The sequence below is a fragment of the Notechis scutatus genome, chromosome 2 (assembly GCF_049901735.1).
Source record: "Notechis scutatus isolate UNSWTSFEM ecotype Mainland chromosome 2, rNotScu1.2, whole genome shotgun sequence".
Lineage (NCBI taxonomy): Eukaryota > Metazoa > Chordata > Lepidosauria > Squamata > Elapidae > Notechis > Notechis scutatus.
The window spans coordinates 267,892,137-267,910,987 of NC_142010.1; the positions used below are offsets into that span (position 1 = coordinate 267,892,137).

General features: G+C 60.2%; 1 protein-coding gene across 1 annotated transcript in view; it reads left to right on the forward strand.

Moving 5' to 3' along the window:
- The first annotated feature begins 6,835 nt into the window (after positions 1-6,835).
- Positions 6,836-18,851, forward strand: part of RUSC2 (RUN and SH3 domain containing 2) — a 33,055-nt gene continuing 21,039 nt past the window's right edge. Inside the window, 2 exon segments of the mRNA XM_087958785.1 lie at positions 6,836-6,987; positions 14,083-16,059. Coding sequence (XP_087814911.1) covers positions 14,157-16,059 — 1,903 coding nt within the window. The 5' untranslated portion in view covers positions 6,836-6,987; positions 14,083-14,156.

The window sequence follows — 18,851 nt, forward strand, 5'->3', positions numbered from 1 at the left end:
CCTTTCTGGCCATGGCTGGGACGGCCAACGGAGCAAAAGGAACCGGCCAGGTGGACTTAGAGCAGAGCGGCTGGCAGCCTCTTGGCTCCATGCAACCACTGGTCAGCCAAGAGGATGCTCTCCCATCTCTCCATCCCAGCTCAGGGTTCTGGGCACGGGGTGGAGGCCCCTGTTGAGAGCCAGCAGGGCCTGCACTCCTCGAGGCCCTGCTGAGTGACCAGCGTAGCCTCAGGGACACCCCAGGGCTAAAACTTTGGCCAGCAATGCACCAGCTTCTCACCCTGATCCCGGCGTTGCCAGGCCTGAATCTGTTTGCCCCCCAAGAGAACCCCCTCCAGGCGAGGGACATGGGATGTTGAGCAGGCCATGGGGTGGGGTTGGCCCCACCTGCCTGGTTGAAGTGCTGTCAGCCCAGGCTTTTGTTAGGAGCAGCCTCGTTCAGGTCTTTGGGGTTTACTATTAGACCCGTCATTCTGCGCTCACCTGCTCAGGCTCCATTAGGATGGGGACAAGTTGTAGATACTGGAAAGTAAATAAGGAAGCAAAGAAAGAATCATCAATCAATCAGTCAACTAGGTGTCATTCTCTTTCCACCTTGTGCAATTCTTGAATCAAAGCTCCGTTTTGGGTCTTGGGTGGTTGAGCTGGGAAGCCCCATTCTCTCCTTCCTGTGGGGCCAACCGTGCTTGGAGCAGGTGCTTCCTTGCTCACCTGGCAGGGAATGGCCACCTGAGTTGAGCTTGCAGGCAGGCCTGAGTGGTGATGACAGCGAGAGAGAGGACACCTGAGCATTGGTCTCTGTTTCTGGGGTGGCCGAGATGACCTTGGGGGTGGCTTGCACTGCAAAGTTTGTTCACCTGGGATTCTAGAGGGTTCCTTTACTGATTGTCCTTTTCATCTTCTGAGTCATCCACTGTCCCTTGCTCACAGGTCTGTAGTTTTGCAGCTTTTCCCCAGGAGCCTGGCACACCTTTGCACAGCCCTGATTCTTGGTGGTGTTGTAGGATGAGCTCTGCCTTGCCTTCAGTCCATCTCTAGTAGCATTATGGATGCTGGATCCTTTGTGCTCTCTCTCTCTCTCTCTCTCTCTCTCTCACACACACACACACACACACACACACACACACAGAGTGATGGACAGAGTAGATCGTGGTAATCAACCACCGCAATCCTCTGCAGTGTTCCGGGAACTGAGTTGGCAGGTGAAGAATCCAGAACCTCATAGACGGTTCCAGGGCTGCACAGATTTTACGGTCATATTTTTCCTTTCCATCTAGTTGAAATCTAGGTAGCTGCAACTTATGCCTGTTATTTCTGGTCATGATTTCCATCACAGCGGAAAGTGGTGCCTCATGACCTTCCCCAGGCCACCCTTCAGGGACCTGAACGCTGCCACCTTGTCTCATCGTGGTCTTTTCTCCAACTGAACATCCTCAGGCCCTTCCACCCACAGGACACAGGACTGACCTCCATCGGTCTCCCCCCTTCTGAGCCCTTCTCCAGCATCTCAATGTCTCTCTAGGAACACGGGGCCCGGAATCCCCCAGAGCGCCCCAGAAGGGCTCCCCCAGGGCAAATGGAGAGAACCAATGGCCGCGTGTGTCTTTCATCGGCTGCTCTAGCCACCATCTCAGACTTGCTGGCTCATGTTCTACTTGTGGTCAGTGACTGCATCTGAGGCTGTTTTTCCCAACATGGTGCTGCCAAGCCATGAGGCCCTCCCCTCCCCTCCCCTCCCTCGTGTGCCTGGTGTGTTGTGTTGGGAGAATTAGATTCATCTTGTCACATGTTCAGCTTGTTGTTGTTGCCACATCCAGGTCCTTCTCTGACGTAGTTCTTGCAAGCCACGCAACTCACTCTGTGTGTGTGCGCGTGTGAGCCTGTTTTTCTCCTCCCTCAAGGAATGCCTTGCATTCCTCCCTCTGAAAGGCCACCTGGTTCCTCTCGGCTCAGCCCTTCGCCCCGGATCAGATGGCCGGATCAGATGGCCGTCTTGTCTAGCCCTCCTGGGTGTTGCGCAAACCTTTTCTGTCGTCCATAAATTTCACGAGCTGCCTGTCGATTCTGTCATCCAAGTTACTACTAAAAATGCTGAGTATTATGGACTCCAGGATTGATCCTGTGGTGCTGTGCTGGCTACAGCTCTCCGATTCGAGGTAGAGCCATTAATGCCAACTCTCTTGAGTGTTGCCAGCTGTGGGCCCAGCAGACTGTAGTGCCGCCCAAACCACAGAGCTTGACGCAAGGAACCTCCTCGAAAGCTTTGCTGTATCTGGGTAGCTCTGCCCACAGCATGAACTTCACCCCCCTGGCGAAGGCAGGACCCTCTTTGCTACCCCAGCACCGCCTCCCTTACGGCCGCCCTCCTGCGTTTCCACCTGCCATCTTTCCAGGGCTTGCTAGGGTGGGTTCCATCCAGGCCTGGAGACCCGAAGGCCTTCAGCTTGGCCGGAAGATCTTGACTGGCCCTGGGCCTCCTCTGCGATGGTCATTCCCAGTCAAGCGTCTTCTTCTCATCAAACTTCGCTAAATTTGCTTTCTAGGAGAGAGTCAAACAGGAGCCGGCTGCCTCTTGGCCAAGAAGGGAGTCTGTGGTCTTTCCTTCACTGTTGACCCTGCGGAAGGGCTCTCCTTTGCTGAACACGAGGCCCAAAGCCCTTCGCTTCACTGCTGCGTCCTGTCCCTTCCTGGCCAGTCGGGTAACGCCGGCCCCCCTGAGCGGCCAGAGGTACCTTTTCATTCCTGATAATAAGGCAGTAATCCCACCTCTCTCTCCCAACCTCTGTGGCTTCCCTCAAGGTTGCAAGTTCATTCCAAGTTCGCTTCAGCAAGATTTGCAAGGATCAGGAGTCTGGCTGCCCGTGGGAATCCTCACGGGAACCCTGGGCAGTGAATGGTGGTTCCGTTGCCTCCCTTCATGGCTTCCCAGGACAGTGTGGCCAGATTATAATGAGGCAGGGGGTGGAGTACGGTGGGAGGCCCCTCATGATGGCAAAAGCTGCTTTGAGGTCCAGAAGTTGGAGTGGCTGCTGGGCCTTGGCACTTCCGATGGGGACGTGTCCCCAGTGGCCTTCATCCCGTCTCTTTGGCCAGCTTCCCGTTCCTCTCCTGGCACCCAGCGACTCTTCCAAGAGGTCTTGAGGACATGGCTTCTGTTCTCCGTCAGCCTTGGGTTTCACAGGCTGACCACAGTCCATTCGGCTTCAGGGAGAGACGGCACACCTGCCGGAATCCCACCTCTGCCTGTGGTCACCCCCTTGCTCTGGGGGAGGTAGATTTGCTCAGCTGAGAGCCTGCGGGCAGAGGGTGGCATGGCCAGGTCAAGACAACAAACCCTTCCGCCGCCTGGAGGACTTCCCCTCCCAGAAAGTGCAATGGACCTTGGTCAGGAGAAGACAAAGGCCACGTTGTAGTGGTACACCACACACACACACACCCTCCTAGCTCTACTGGCAAAGCCAGGGTGTGGTGGGAACGGGTGGGCTGTGTCCTTGTGAGGCGGGCAGGTGCTTTGTCCCCTGGGGATGCCAGTTTTGGCTCCCTGTGTACTTGGCAGAGCCCGGGTGCCGCCTCTTGCATTGCTCCGGCTGGGTTAACTTTGTGACTCCCCCCCCCCCGTCATCCCTTCCAGCCACTGGCGCCTAGGCTTGCAGGGCAGATTGGGGGCTCCTTCCGTGGTGGAGGGCTGGGAGTGCTGGGAAGCCAGTTCCAGGATGGGAGGGAGGGTCTCCCTCCGTTCCCTCCCAGAGGCCCAGTCCTTGCGGTTTGCTCTGGTCGGGGGTGTGGAGGTGTGTGTCCTGCTGCTTGGTTGTGGGGCCACAGGGAGCCCGGTGGATTTGCTGCAGACCTCCCAAGCGGTTCCCTGGATGGGGGGCTCTGTGTCTTTATTTGCGCCCCCAGCATTTCCTAGAGAGGGGGAGCACAGGAGGGTGGCAGATTGAGGAGGCTGCCTCTGCATGGGGGAGTGGGGGAGGATGAGAATTGCTTGGGGGGGCTTTTCTGGACCACCCCTTTGCCAGAGAAGAGGGACCGTCACACCCCTCCACTGAAGGACCCAATGCAAGCAGGTGGGGATTCTCTGGAGCAGGCGCTGGAGGCTCCGACGGGGATCCTGTGGCCAAGCCGTGGCCCTCCGTGGCCTTTAGGGCCTCCCCCTTCCTGCCCCGCTGCCTTTGGGGGTGAAAACCTTGTTTTCGGTTTTTTTAAGCAGGCGTCACTTCCGTCCCTTGAGCAGTAAGTTGAGCCATCAGCTTAGAGAAGGGCTCTGCCCCTCCTGCCCTTCCCTTCCCGCCCTCCCCCACCCTGCCCAAAGTCCAGCCAAGATGCCCGGCTGGCTGCCTGGTGGTGTTGGGTCAGGCACCGGGATGTGGAGAGGCGGGCCTGTTTATTTCAAGGCTGCTGCTCACCAGGAACTGCCAGCCAATCAGTGCCTGCCTTGGCGGCCAGTAGCCAGGCACCGAGCCAAGCCAGCCAATCAGGGCCTGTTGCCAGGCAATAAACGATGCCTTGCCTATCCTTGAAGGATGCCTTCCTGTGCCCCCAGCCCAAGAGGGGAATGCTGGCTTTCCTTCCTTCCCTCCCTGGGTTTCTGGCGGCAAATGCCCGACGGAGCCACCCTGCCCTGGGCTCCCTTGCCCTCGGTGCCAGTTCAGAAGAAGGCAGCGAGAGGCCAGGTCCCTTCTGTGGGGATTCTCTTTGTTCCTCTTCTGCAGTTCCCCATCCTGCTGGCATCGGCCCTGGCGACTCCCTGGCTGGCCTTGCCCGGGTGCCTGTGAAGCCGGACGTGGCTCCCTCCTGGTCATGCCGTCGATCAAGTCCACTTTGCCGGGCCAGCCCTGTTCTTGCACAGGGGGTGTGTGGAAGGGGAGGCTCCTGAGCGGCTGAGTGGCTGTGAGGACAAAGCAGTGGAAAGCACACCACGCTGCATGGAGCGTAGGCAGCCGTGACACGACCGGGATCTCTTGGGGGTGGCTGATTTGGGGTCAATGAAATACCCCTCCTCCATTTTTGGATGCGGCCAGTCGCGGTGGCTGATTTCAGCCCACATAGTCTTGTGCACAGAGATTGGCCCTCCGTCACATGGAGCAGGGCACTGCTGACCGATTGTGAGCCAATGGCAGAGTTGGGGAGTCTGGGTTGGCAGGCAGGGCTGATCCTGGGGGGTGGGGGGGTCTCAGTCCGGTCCCTGGTTCTCTTCTCCTCTCCTTCCTGGGCTGCCTCCATCATTCATCTTCGGTCCTGATAGGAGTTGCCCAGGGTTGCCACTTAGGGGCCTGAATCGGTGCCTGGATTTGCACCCGCTGCCTCTCTCTCTGTCTTGAGGGGCGGGGCGGGGCGGCTGCAGATCGGCTGCAATTGCTGTTTGAATCTTCGGTCTGATTCAGCTGATTGGGAAGGTCAAACTGATGCTTCATTTTGGAAAGATCTGTGGATCAATTTGATTTCCCAGACTAATTCAGGAAAGCTTCAAAATAGATTGGGAGGGATCCAGTTCAGTGACTCCGTTCGGCTTTCCAGTTTGCTCCAAACTGAAGCCCTGAGCAGCCCTGCCTGAGTTAGTCTTTCGGGGAGGGGGCTTCTCTGCAGGGAAGGGCAGCTGCGTCCTCCCCCCCCCCCCAGGCCCTGGAAAGAAAACTGCAGGTGGTGGAAGAGGCCTTCTGCGGATCCTGTCTGCCAAAGGATTTTGAGGGGCAGGCTCCAAGAGGGGAGCCTTTTCTGCTGTGGCCCCCACCCTCTGGAATGCCTTTCCACTGGAGGGGAGCCCCCCCTCCCTCCTGGGAGAGCCTTCCATCCTGGCTCTGCTGCCTGGCTACCCGCTGTGCTTTGTGGGGGGGTAGCTGAGGGGCTAGGAGGCCATTTTGCCCGTCCTTTGATTTTAGGTCTATAATTGTAATTGGTTTGTATTATCTTTTAAATCTTTTATCATAGCGGAAGCTGCTCAGGGTCGCTATAACAGAGAAATGGTGGCATGTAAATTTAATAATAAATAAATATGGAGCTTCTGGAGCCCTTGTGGGTTCTGCTTTTCCCGGCCAGCCAAAGTTAAAGGATCAGCAGCATTTCTATCTTTCTCAAGACCCCACAAATCAGGGGCTCCGGGCGGTTTAGAAGTGGGGTGCCCTCCAAGGTATCCCAGCTCCTGCGCTCATTCACCCCTCCGGCCCACTGACTTCCCTCCCGCCATGGAACTCTCTGGCCTTGGGAGCCTGGGCTGGGCTGGCCTTCCTCCTACACCCGCTCCCCCTCGGTCCTGGGGCAGGGAGGAAAGGAAGGACCGGACCCCTCCTTCCTTCTTGGCTGTCAGTTGGCTCAGTTGCCGGCTGAGCTTTAACATTCACGGGGATTTTTTGCTTCCCGGGCTTCCTTCCACAGCAACGGGAGGCCCCTCGTCCCTTGCAGAGTCGGAGGACCCCCAAGTAATTCCGGCCGCCCCCTTTCCCCGGCCTGCCCCCTTCGCGCTCCGCGGGACCCCCGCGACAGGCTGACAGGCTCTTCTCCCGACCGCCGTTCTGGGCCGAGACCCCCCGCAAAGGAGGGCCGGCCCTTCTCCCGCCGAGAGGAGCCTCGTGGGGCAGCTGCCCGGGCCGAGGGCCGCGGAGTTCTGCGGGCGGCAGCGGGGACGTTTCGGGAGCCTCCCCGCCGCCTCTCCCGGCCAGGCCGGCGGCCATCAGTCGCCGCATCAATGCCGCAGCGTCGGGGCCGCCTCGCTCCCCGCGCCTTTGCGCTGCCCGGGCCCGGCTGAGCCTCCGGCGGGGCCGCCCGTTCCGCTGGCGAGGCTGCGCGGCGGCGGCGGCGGCGGCGGCGAGCTGTGGGCCGGCCCGCGACGTAACGGCGGCGGGGGCGGGGGCGGCGGAGCGGGATTGCGCAGCCCCGCCGCATTGCCCGGATGCGAAGCTGAGCCGCCGGGCGGCGGAGGAGGAGGAGGCGGCGACGGCGGCAGCAGCAGAGCCGGTCGCGCCCGCACCGGAGGCAGCGCCGCAGACCGAAGTGAGCGCCAGGCGGGGTCGGGCGCGCCCCAGGCAGGAGGGCAGCGGCGGGGCGGCGGCCGCTGGGGCTGGCGGTCGGCGGAAGGGAGCGGCGGCGGCGGCGGCGGCGGGCGGGGAGCCGGGGCGGGCGGCTGAGCGCTGCGGCGGCGGCGGCGGCCGCCTTTGTGCGCGGCTGCTCAGGGCGTGTCTGCGCCGCCATTGCGGAGCCGGGCTCGGGGACGCCGTTGCCGCCTTCGGGCCGGCCGGGCTCTGCGCCGCGACGAAGGAAGATGCTGCGCCGGAGGAGCCGCCGCCGCCGCCGCGGGAGGGAGGGAGGGAGGGAGGGAGACCGGGCTCGAGCGGCGGGGCTTCGGCCAAGAGGGGCCCGCTCTGCTCCGTCGCCCGCGGAGGGAAGCGCCCCTTCGGGCAAGCAGCGGGGAGGGCGGTGGCGAGTGGCCCCTGGTCGCCCCTCTTCAGTCGGGACCGGCATGACCGAGGGATGGGGCGGCCACCGGGTGGCGAGGCTGCCTTTCCCATGGCTACAGGGAGCAAGGGCTGGGCTAGATAGTCTCGGGGCCCCTCCAGCTGTCAGTCTCCAGGCCGGAAAGGCCTCTGCTCAGCGGACCCGAGGGGCGGGCGCCGCTTTCTCAGGCTGGAAAGGCCCCTCCTGCGGGCTCCCGGTTGGGCCTTCTGTGCTGTAGCCGCTTTCAGGCCGGGTTGCACAACCCAGAACTGCCCACCCCCACCCCACCCCCCGTCCCGTCCTGATTTTCTGTGTTGTGGTTTGCCAGTTACCCTTCGGGCTGTTAATGTGGTCAGGGGCGACTGTTGCCTCTAGCAACAGCCCTTAGTTAAGTTTGTCTGAGGAAGACACTGAGTTGGGTTTGGTTAGGACTTGGATGGGAGACCACAAGGAGATGTTTGTGGCAGTGGAAACTTGGGGGGGGGGACCCCACTGAAGGGGCTGACCTCTGTCCTTCCAGCTCCAAAGTTCAGGAAGTCTGGACGCTGCTGAAGGAAGTTCCGCTCTGAAACCCGTTTTCGTGTTCAGCCTGCTGGGTGGGCCGAGGTGGGCCAGGGAAGGTCCCCATGTGAGCCAGCTGAGCCCCTGCTCTCTCTCTATGGGGTCACGTCCCCCCCCCAGCTTCCCTGGAAACGCTTCCCAGCCTTTGGAAGCTGCATGCAGAGGGATTCTGCCCCAAGCCCTGCCAGCCCCCCATTGGCCAGAGGGTGCCTGCAGGCCTCTGCCTGCCCCGGTGCCCCCGGGCAGGTGCAAGTGCCAGGGAAGGATTCGAGGCAGTGAACCGACATGGGTCACAGGAGCTGAGTAGCTGCTCCCCACCACCAGCCCCCACTCTGGTCGGGCTGCAGTGGGGGCATTGCTTGTGCCAAGGTGGCAGCCCCAGTGGTGACATGGCTGGGGGTGACTGGCACCGCAGGCGGGCTCCCCTGAAATCGAGAGCCGGGCTTCTTGGGGCTCAGCCCAGTTGGCCCCGACTGGGGGCTGCCCTCCCTGTTCAGAGGGGCTGTTTCCCTGCCTGCCAGAGGGTGGGCCTCTGCCCTGGCCCCTCTGACCCGCCAGGGAGGGCTATGCGGGGGCTCCGTGCCAGAGGGGCCTGCTTGTGTGGGGCAACCCTCTCACGGATTAGGAAGGTTTCAGAGAGCGAGGGGGTGCAGCCAGCCAGTCTCCCCTCCCCGTAGAGGCCTCAGCCTGGCCAGGCTTTCTCTGCTGGGGGCTGGGAAGAGGGGGGTGAGTCCGCTGGGCACCGAAGCAACAGCCCTGAGCTGCACGAGAGCCAAAGCTGGGTCAGCCGAGGGGCGGGAAGAGGCAAGGAGGGGCCCCCTCAACCAGGCCGGCCTTCCCTGCCTGCATTGCTATCCGAGGCACGTCCAGCCTGTGGCTGTTTTGCCTGATGCCACAAGGAGGGGCTGCTCCAGGCTGGCTTGTCCCACAGAGCCTGCCCCCCCTTGGCACTGTCCAGAGAGATGGGGGGAAGCTTTGGAGGTGGGCAGGAGGGCAGCGCAACCCATGGCGCCATGATGTTGCTAGGTGGTTGGAGGCGGGAGGGGGCATTGTGTCATCTTCAGCAGAGAGCCCGGTCTTGACAACGCTCTAGCAGTGGGGGGGGGGGAGACACTCTCTCTCCTTCCTTGCATGCCCCCCTCCTGCCCTGGGGAGGAAGCAGGTCCCCCTTCTTCCCTCCTTGGGGAGGGGCCTTGGTCAGCTGCACCAAAGGAAGGCAGCTTTGTAGGGGGGAGATTTTTTTCTTGGGGGAGAGGAAACATTTGCAGGACTTGGGATGTTCCCCATGGCAGTTTCTCTCCTCCTCCTCCTCCCCCGGCCTAGGCTTTGCGCTCTGCAGAGTGACAGAATGGGACGCAGGGAGGGTGTGAAGCCCCCAGGGCTTCCCTCTGCTTGACAGGCTCAAATGATGAGGCTTGGTCGGAGTCCCCCCTCCCCATCTCCCCCCCCTCCCTCCCTCCCTCCCTCCCTCTGCAGCTGGGCCTTTTCCAGCTTGGCATGGCTGCCTTCCCCTCCCCGTCCTCCCCAGTGGCTGAAGCAGCCGGATGTGCTGAGCTTTTCAGAGAGAAGCCGGAGGGGAAAGAGAGGGAGAAGCTGCCATGTTGAAATGGGGGGAGGCCAAGGAACCCTGGGCCGAAATGAGCAGCCAGGGCTGGGCTGAGCAGCAGCAGAGGGGAGGGGAGGGCAAGAGGCCGCAGCCTGCGTGGAATATCTGCCCTTGGACGGGCGGTTCTGGAGCCCCCCGCTTAAGAAAGGGGTGGGGCTGGCGCCAAGAGGGGCAGGGGGAAGGCGTGGGCCAGGGCCCTCCTGGGGTGAGGAGGCATGTCTGCCTGGGGGTTTCCAGTCCCAGGCGGTCTCAAGGGGGTGTCGGGGGGCTATGTGGGCTTGGTCACTCCTAGCAACAGTGACTCAGCACGAGCCAGGAGCCCCCCCGCTTGCTCCTGTCCTAAGAGGGCAGAGCGGGAATCTCGCTGCTCCTGGGCGACAGGTGGGCCCAGGCGCTTTCCAGGGCAGGGAGCTCGGCCAAGCGCCAACCTGGGTTTCTTGGCACCAACAGTGGCATTTGGAAGGGGCTTCCCCGTCCTTAGTGATGTCCTTCCTCCCGGGAGCTCTGGAGGCAACAGAGAATGATGGCACAGTGAAGTGGAGGGAGGGAGGGAGGGAGGGAGGAAGGAAGGAAGGAAGGAAGGAAGGAAGGAAGGAAGGAAGGAAGGAAGGAAGGAAGGAAGGAAGGAAGGAAGGAAGGAAGGAAGGAAGGAAGGAAGGGCCCCAGCCCTCCTTGCCCCAGAGCAGCGTGGCTGTTCCATGGAGTTGCCTGGCCTTTTCCGGGCCACGGATGGGAAGGCCCAGGGCCGTTTGCTCCCCGTGTGGGCAGCCAGGGCTGGGAAAGATGCCCTTGAAGTTGGGTTTGCCAGGGGTGACCCAGGAGCCTCCCAGAGTGGTCTGGAAATGACAGCTCCCTCCCTCCCTCCCTCCTTTCTCTTCTCTGGCACTTGTGGGCCTGGGAGTCCCGTCCCCCCCTCCCCCCCCGTCTGTGCCCCTTGAGGGGTGGGGCTTCCTAAGCTCTGACCATGACAGAACTGCCCCCTTGCTTGGCTTTTGGGCTGACCCAAAGACGGGGCATCCCAGAAGCCCCCTGGTGTTTTCCTGGCGTTTGGGCTCTCCCCTCTGCCCAGGGAGCCACTAGGGAAGCTGAGGGAGGGAGGGGCTGGGGGTCAGGCCAATCTGGGGCACCGTACCTGCTGGCCGGACAGAGGCATCCTGGGAACGCCTGGGAGGGGGCAGCCACCGTAGCTGAATCTGCCCAGGGCTGGGGCCTTTCTTGCTGATGTGTCCTCCAGTTGTGGCCGAGTCTTAGCAACCACACAGGTGTCCTCCATGGCGGTGTCTGGAAATCTCCCTCCTCCTCCTCCTCCCCTCCTCCTCCTCCCTCCTCCTCCTCCTCCTCCTCCTCCTCCTCCTCCTCCTCCTCCTGCTGTAGACTTTGTCTTCCCCAGACAGGAATCCAGGAGGGGATTCGGTCTTTGGGAATTGCAGCCCTGCCCTTTTCCCAAAGGTTGGCTTGGGCTTAGCTTGCTTGGTGAAAAAACAGGATTCGGGTGGCCTCTTTTCTGAGCCACAAACATCTTGAAGACATCAGCTATTGTGGCGTCGTCCTTGGGGCTCTCTGAGCTCAGCGGTTTCCTTGCAGACGTTTCATGGCCCAACTGGGTAACATCATCAGTGTTGGAAGGGAGGGGAGGTTGCTCTCTGTTTTATGTGCTAATGACTTGCCCCGTCAGTGTTGGTGGGGCTATTTTCTTCTTGGTGCTTCCTTGGTGAAGCTGCTGCTTCCTCCCTAGAGCAAAGCAAACAGATGAAAGACCACAACGCCTCCTGGCCTGCGGTCGACACCCAGATAAGCAGAGGTTTACACCTAGCAGGAAGCAATACTGCAAACAAGCTAGCAGTAAACTGCAGCCTAACCGAGGAGTTAAAAAGGAGAAAGCAACAGCCCCGCCAACTCCTAACAGAGCGAGCCACTTGTGTATAAACAGAGAGCGGAGCAGCCCACTCCCTCCTAGCATGGGTGATGTTGTCTAGTTGGGTAATGAAATGCCTGCAAGAAAACGGCCAAGCCCAGAGAGCACCAGAACGCACGGAAGCTGCTGCTTCTTCGTCAAATTGCCAGGCGCCTCCCGATTTCTGCCTCGTGGACCTTCCTCCTCCCTCGTCCACATGCATTTTGTTTCTCGAAGAGAGACGTTTCAAGGTGGCCTCCATTGTTGAAGGCGGGGGGGGGGGTCTCTAGCAGACAATTTGGGCAGGAGGGCCAAATTCTCTTTTTGTTCTGACACAGAGTGGAGAGTTTTTTTGAGGGGGGGGCCTCATCCCATGGGGTGCTACTAGGCGGAGTGTGGAAAGTAACACGGGATGCTGCAGGTGAGAAGGGAAGCCCCACTACCCACAAAAGGGACAGGGGTGAAGGGGGCTTTCCCCCCCCCAGTCTCCTCACGCAAGAAAAATGTGCAGCCTCTGGCGGTTCAGCTTTCGACAGAGGAAGGGAGAGCTCCATTTAGGCTCTTTCGCTCTGTCTGCGTGTGTGTGTGTGTGTGTGAGAGAGAGAGAGAGAGAGAGAGAGAGTCCTGGTTCTAGGGGGAGGCCAGGGTGGCCCTCTTGGTCAGCCTTGGGGTGTGGTGCCTTGGGGTGTGGTGCGTGTGGTGCGTTGTGATACCTTTCTCCCTTTGCGCCCTCCCCCCCACCTTTAACCTTGCTCTGCCTCCTAAAGGCTTCGCTCTTTCTGAGCTCAGCGCCCGAAAACCTTTCAGACGCGACCCCGCTTGTTCAGCTCCCCAAACGGATAGGAAGGGACCAGTGCGAAGAGGGGGGGTTTCTCCGGGTGGCCCTACCTGGGGCAGCCGATGGGGGCTGAAAGGACCTGGGAAGCGGGTGGGAAGGGGCTCCAGGGGCCACTCTTGGTTTTGGTCAGCGCAAACCTAGCAGCTGTTTTTTTCTCAGCGAAAGCCCCAATCCAGCAGGGCAGGCAGCCTGGGGAAAGGGGGTTTCCTCCCATTTGTTTTGGCTTCTGACAAGTCCCAGGGACCCAAAAGCTGGCAGCTCCAGCATGGCCAAGTCTCCGCCCGGCTTGAGGGGAACCAAGATAATGGCCGGGCCCAGAAGGGCTCTCAAGGCTCTGCCCCTTTCTTCATGCCCAGGGGGCCTTCGGATTGCTCCATCACAGCAGAACTTCCTGGCCAGAGACCAGCCAGGCTCCACGGAAGCACGTGGCTCCTTTCCGAGGTCGGGCCAGGAAATCTGGCAGCTGCCACGGGAAGGTCTGGGGTGGCCTCGTTTCCTTCACTTCTTGTATTTATGCCTCCCATGTCACCATCCAATGACTTTGGGCACCTTCTGTGTGACCCTCCTGGGTGTCGTACAAAGAGAATGTTGTTGTGGTGGTTGTGCTCTTTTGTGGGCAAGAGTTCAGGAGGGTTTGCCCTTGCCTGCTTTCCAGGGCTGAGAGGGAGTGACTGGCCCACGGTCAGCCAGCTTGGGCCTCTCTCCCAGGCTCTGACAAGGGCTCTGTGTCAGAGGCAGAGACGGGGCCAGGGCCGCCTGACAGTTATCAGCTGCCTTTGGAGTCAGAGATGAGTGGGGAAGAAGAACAGCTGGAGCCTGTTCCCGGTGTGTGCATGCGCAGAGTTGCCAGACAAAGGGAACAGTTGAGGAACAAGGTTCGACTTGGGAGTAAAGGCCCAGGTGGATGGTGAAAGGCCCCTCCCATAGGGAAAAAAGGAGCAAAACGGGAGTGGGGTTTGCAGGAGACGATTAGTTTGTTTAGTTAGTGTGAAGATTTGTTTATCTGAGTTGGTGACTCATGGAAGCTGTGGTGATGGAGAGCAAGACGGGGTCTTCTTCCCGGGTCTGGCCCTTGAGCGTCATTCCAGCAACCTCTTTCTAACTGGCCAGCCAGTGTCCTGGAGCAGGAAGGCAGAAGCGAAGCCCCCTGCTTGTCCGTCACCCCCCCCCCGCCCCCGTGGCTGCTGTGAAGGGCTCCAAGGGAGAAGGCTCAGCTCTTCCCGTGGCAAAGAGACCCACAACTACGCTTGGTCTTCCCTCCCATACACTTTGGGCTTCCAGCTCCCATTGCCTCAACACCCCTGTGAGTGTAACACACACACACACACACACATTGTGCTCCCTCCTGTGAGAATGCCGAGTGCAACCACATCGGATTGCACACCAATCTCTTCCTTGCTGGGTTAGGATGGGGTTTCTGCCTCACCCAGGGCAGGGTAGATGGGCCCAAAGACCCCGCCGGCTCCTGAGCCAGGTCGTAAGCCAGAGTCTCCAGATGAGGTTTTGAAACCCCTCGCCCACCCCACCCCCACCCCCGTGTGAAAGGGGGGCACCCAGCAAGCGGGGGGAGGGGGGGGCTGCCCATGTTGCTTGGTGAGCCGCCTCTGTGGAGAAGTTCCTGCAGAATAATTGCCCATCCCCACCCCGTGGGAGATTCCTGGGTGAAAGTCCTGGGAAGGGGCTGCTGGGGGGTCCTCCGAGATACGGCCGGGGGTGGGGCCAGGGGCTGAAAGCTGAACTTTTTGTCTCCGCCAGGTCTTGGGCTGCCCTGAGGAGGCGCCTTCTGCCAGCCCGCTCTGTCCCCCAGGGCCCATCAATGGGTAGCTCCAATGCCGCAGGTGCCCTGGCGAATGGGACCGAAGATGGATAGCCCCCCCAAGCTGACAGGAGAAACCCTGATCGTTCACCATATTCCGCTGGTGCATTGCCAGGTGCCGGACCGGCAGTGCGGCAGCACCGCCCAGCGCACCAACCCTTTCTTTCCCTTCGACCTGGGGGTCAGGCGGGCCAGTTCGCTCCCCGAGAAGACCCTCCTGCACACAGACTCGCTGGTCTACAGCAGCCTCCTCAGAGCTTCCGACGGGGCTCCGGAAGAGGAGCCGGTGGGTGGGCAGAGCCCTTCCCCCACACTGGCTGTCCCTGCAGCCCCCCGGCGGCAGAACCCCTTCCTGCTGAAGGACGGCGAGGCCTGGGATCTCTGTGAGGACGACTCGGAGCAGAAGTCCTTCCATCTGCATGATGGCCGGTCTGCCTTCCGCCTGCACGAGCCGGCGCTGCCCCCCTTCCATCTGCATGGTGGCAGCCCTGTGGTGAGGCCCTGGGATGGCAGCCAGCGGGTGGACCCGGTGGAAGGCCACGCTGGCCTGGCAGCCAATGAGGAGGCTCAGGACAAGGGCTACTTGGTGGCAGAATGCATGGAGCTAGACGAGTACAGCTGCCACCGTGGGGACCCCTCCAGCCTCTCCCTGGAGCAGGAGTGGGCCAGCGAGTCAGATGAGCTGATGAACAACCCAGAGGCCGTCCGCAGCCGGACGTGCAGCTGCTCCACCTCCGAACTGCAGCGCTGCCGGTGCTACAGCCTCTCGAGCCAGTCGGAGCCCCTGGACCAGCAGATGGGCTATGTCAGTGACTCCTCCTGCAACAGCTCCGATGGCATCCTGGTCAACTTCAGCACCCTCTACCAGAGGCGGCACGGCCACCCTCACACCAACCTGAACTCCGGCCCCTTGTCCTGCGACTCCTCTTCGGGCAGCCAATCAGACATGGCTGCCTTTTACCTCGATCTGCACTCCTCTTCCCACGAATCCAAGATGCCCGGAGAGCTACAGGATCTGGAGGGGCCGGGGAAGTCCTGCGGGTGCCACCACCCTTCCTCCCCTGTCCTGGATGCCAACTGCAACTCCTACCCACCGCTCTGCGATCCGTGCCCGTCCGATGGCTCTGACCTGACCGCCTGCTTCCAGAGCCAGGCGCGGCTCGTGGTGGCCACCCAGAACTACTACAAGCTGGTGACGTGCGACTTGTCCTCCCAGTCCTCCCCCAGCCCCCCTGGCTCCTCCATCACCAGCTGCTCTGAGGAGCAGGCCAGGGGCAGCCCCCTCCAGCCCACCGAGTACTACCTCTTCCAGAGACCTGGGGAGAGTGACATGGAGGGGTCCCGGGATGAGGAGTCCCAGGAGGAGTCGGACAAAAATGCCATCGAAGGACAGGTCTACATCAACGTCTCCCCGCCCAGCCTGGCCGCGGGCAGGCAGCGCTCACGGAGCTACGACCGTCACCTGGACCGCAGCAGCCCCTCCAGCCGGCTGGGCTCCCTGGAGCGCATGCTGAGCTGCCCAGTCAAGCTGAGCGACAGCCCCTCCTTGGCCCTCCAGAGCTCCCCTCCCAAGCGAGTGACCTCCTTCGTGGAGCTGGCCAAGGGCCGGAAGAAGAACGGCTCCTCGCCACCCATTCGGACCAGCCGGGACTCGTCCCTGGAGTTCTCGCCCATCCCCGAGGGCCAGAAGGACAGCTCCGTCTTTCTGGAGAGTCAGGAACGGCACAGCCAGATCCTCCCACCCCTGCCATTGGCGTGCTCCGAAGGTGAAGATGCCAGAAGAGCCGCCGCCTTCAGGGAGGTGCCCACCTGTGGGCAAGAGGAGGATGAACCGCTGTTTTTCTCTGCCATGTCAGAGACGGGGGCTGGTGGCGGCAGCATCTTTGGCCAGAAGGAGATTCGAGCCCGAGCTGATGGTAAGCCCCCCACCCTGCCCCTCTCCCACTGCGGAGGGATGCCCGGTTGAGGGAAACTGAGTGGGGCTTAGGCCAGGGGGAGCCTCACTCTAGTAATAAATGCCCCCAATCCTTACTAGGCCGGGGTTCAGAGATGCCCCATGGCTGTTGGCAGGGAAGAGCGTGGAAGTTGCTGCAGGGACGGATGACCAGCTGTCCTGGCCAGGGCCCTTCCTTGGGCACCGGGCATTGCAGCAAGAGCCACAAGTTGGGCAGGTTGAGAAGGTTAGCTGGATTTTAGATCCATGAGGATGAACCTTTTGGACTCAGAATCTCAAAAATTGAGAAAACACCTTCCGTGACTCTGCTGGTGTGTCATCCCACCCACCTTGGGCCAAAGAGGCCTCTCTGGACGTTCCTGTTGCCTGGACTCACCCTCCCCCTGGACCCTCTGAAGCCTCCCATGAGGGCCCTGCTGCCTCGGGAGCATCAGAAAGTCGCATGAGAACCCTTGCGCAATGGTTGGACACCTGGGAGGCTGTGCGAGAGCAAGACCTTCTCGTATGACTTCCAAAGGGCCCAGAGGTCGGGCGTGTCACCCAAAATGGCACACGTGTCCCAGGTTCCCCCTCACTGTTCTAGATCCTAATGGAGGAGGGTGGCTGTGCTTCCACCGCTCTTTATTGTGGCTGCTTCATGGAGGGCCCTGCGGGAGAGGAGGGGGCATCAGAAGGGGGTATGTGGGTCCCTTCAGGTCCAAAAGGGGAGTGTACTTCCGAGCCAGGACAACCTGTCCAGCCGCAACACTTTTGTGGGATTTGCAGTCCAGCCCCACTCGGCCATCCCCCCTTTATGTCTGTCTAGGGCCGGTCAGGGACAGGATGGGAAGAGGAAAGCATCGACCGTTGTTATGAGCTTTGTGGGCAACGCAGTGATTCCTCGTAGCCACAGCTGTGACCACTGGTTGTCCTTCAGGATAGCTGGACAAAGAGATCCTCTGCAGCCGTGTTGTGTGTGTCATTTAATGGGGTGAAAAATAATGTTTGCAATTTTTTTTCAGTGAGGGGTTCTAAAAGCATGTATTTTTACACTAAGAATTCAAATCTGCTATTATTTTTGCAATTGCACGATATTTAGCTTGTTATGGTAAATCCATGTCTGATCATATACCCCACAAAAGTTTTTTGTAATCCAAGTACTGTTTATCTTCTCAGAATTACACCTTGTGCTACAAAAGTTGGTTTTTTTTCTGCATGAATCTTATTTAGCTAAACAAAAAACAATCCATGCATCATAAACTAATATCAGAAAGCAATTATCTGACTTACAAAAATGTTTAAGCGAGTTTCCTCAAGTCTTGTTTTGATTCCTTCTTCGGCATGAGCCGCTCACTTGCTTCTTGGCCTCTGACATAATCCTCCCATTTCTCCTGGGTCTCCACCCTGCTTGCTGTTTCTTTGACCAGTTTCACACATCTGTTGATTGGGCATGACAGGGCCACTGGGGTACTTGCATTGGTTCGTCAATGAACTTCTTTATTTCCTCTGTGGTCACTTTGCACCTCCAAGGTGGCTCATCTACACCTTCAGACCAGTCAATCAGCTCCATCAGAGTGGAAGTTCTGGTGTTGATTAAAGGCATTTTTCTTGCACATCCAGAAAAATATACCCGTGTGTCATCTTCTGCACCCCTCAAGTCAATGGTCTTTTGCACTCCAGTTCTCCTCTCTTGAATGCCACCTGAACCCAAGAGTGTCTGGATTATCATTTCAGTGAAAGCATGCCATGCTGAGGGCTGAATGGTTGGCAAACCAGCATCTACTGGAGCCTTTTTTGCAGTCTTATTTGGTGCAGCTGGAACAACAAACACATGATGTGAGCTTCCAATTCAGGGATGTTTTACTTTGATCTTGAACCAGCAAGAGTAGTTGTTAGGGATATACACCCTAGCACAGGGGTGGGCAACCACGGCCCGCGGGCCACATCCGGCCCGCTGGTCTGTCCAATCCGGCCCGCCCTGAAAATAAATCGCTGGGTGTGGCGATTGCCTGCGCCGCGTGGCCCCCAAAGCTGCAAAACAGTGCGGAGCGCTCTCGGGTGGGAAAGAAAGAAGAACTTTGCAAAGGCCTCGGCTAGGAGTTCGAAATCACCTTCGAGTGCGACCTCTCTGAAGGTGAGTCCCGCCGATCCCCCTTTTTTCCGGGCTTCCAGGCTTAAACTTTGCAAAGGCAAAGTTTGCAGGCGGGAGCATCTTCCGGCCGAGGAGTGGGAAGGGTTCCGCCTGGCGGGCGGGCAGGCTGCTTGGAGCGGGCTGCTTGAGCCACCTAAAGCTAGGCCGCTGCTGGTGGAGCCTTGCCCTGCCTTGGTGCCCGCTTCCGGCTCGGCAGTCCTGCTCGGGCGGCACTTTAAAAGCCTGCTCCCAGCACCCAAGCAACTTCCCAGCAACTTGCGGCTTCCTTTTTCCTCACGGGCGCCGCACCTGGCCCCGAGCTGCACGGCAGAGGGGAAACCCGGAGCACCACCGGTCGCCTCCTCCAAGCAGTCCGCCGCCACCACCCGCCAGGCGGAACCCTTCCTGTTCCTCGGCGGGAAGACGCCTCCGCCTGCAAACTTTGCCTGTGCAAAGTTTAAGCCTGGAAGCCCGGAAACCCGAGCAACTTCCCAGCAACTTTCGGCTTCCTTTTAACTCGCGGGCGCCGCGCCTGGCTCCAAGCCGCGCAGTGGAGGGGAAACCCGGAGCACCGCCAGGTCGCTCCTCCAAGCAGCCCACCCGCCCGCCTGGTGGAACCCTTCCCGCTCCTCGGTGGGAAGACG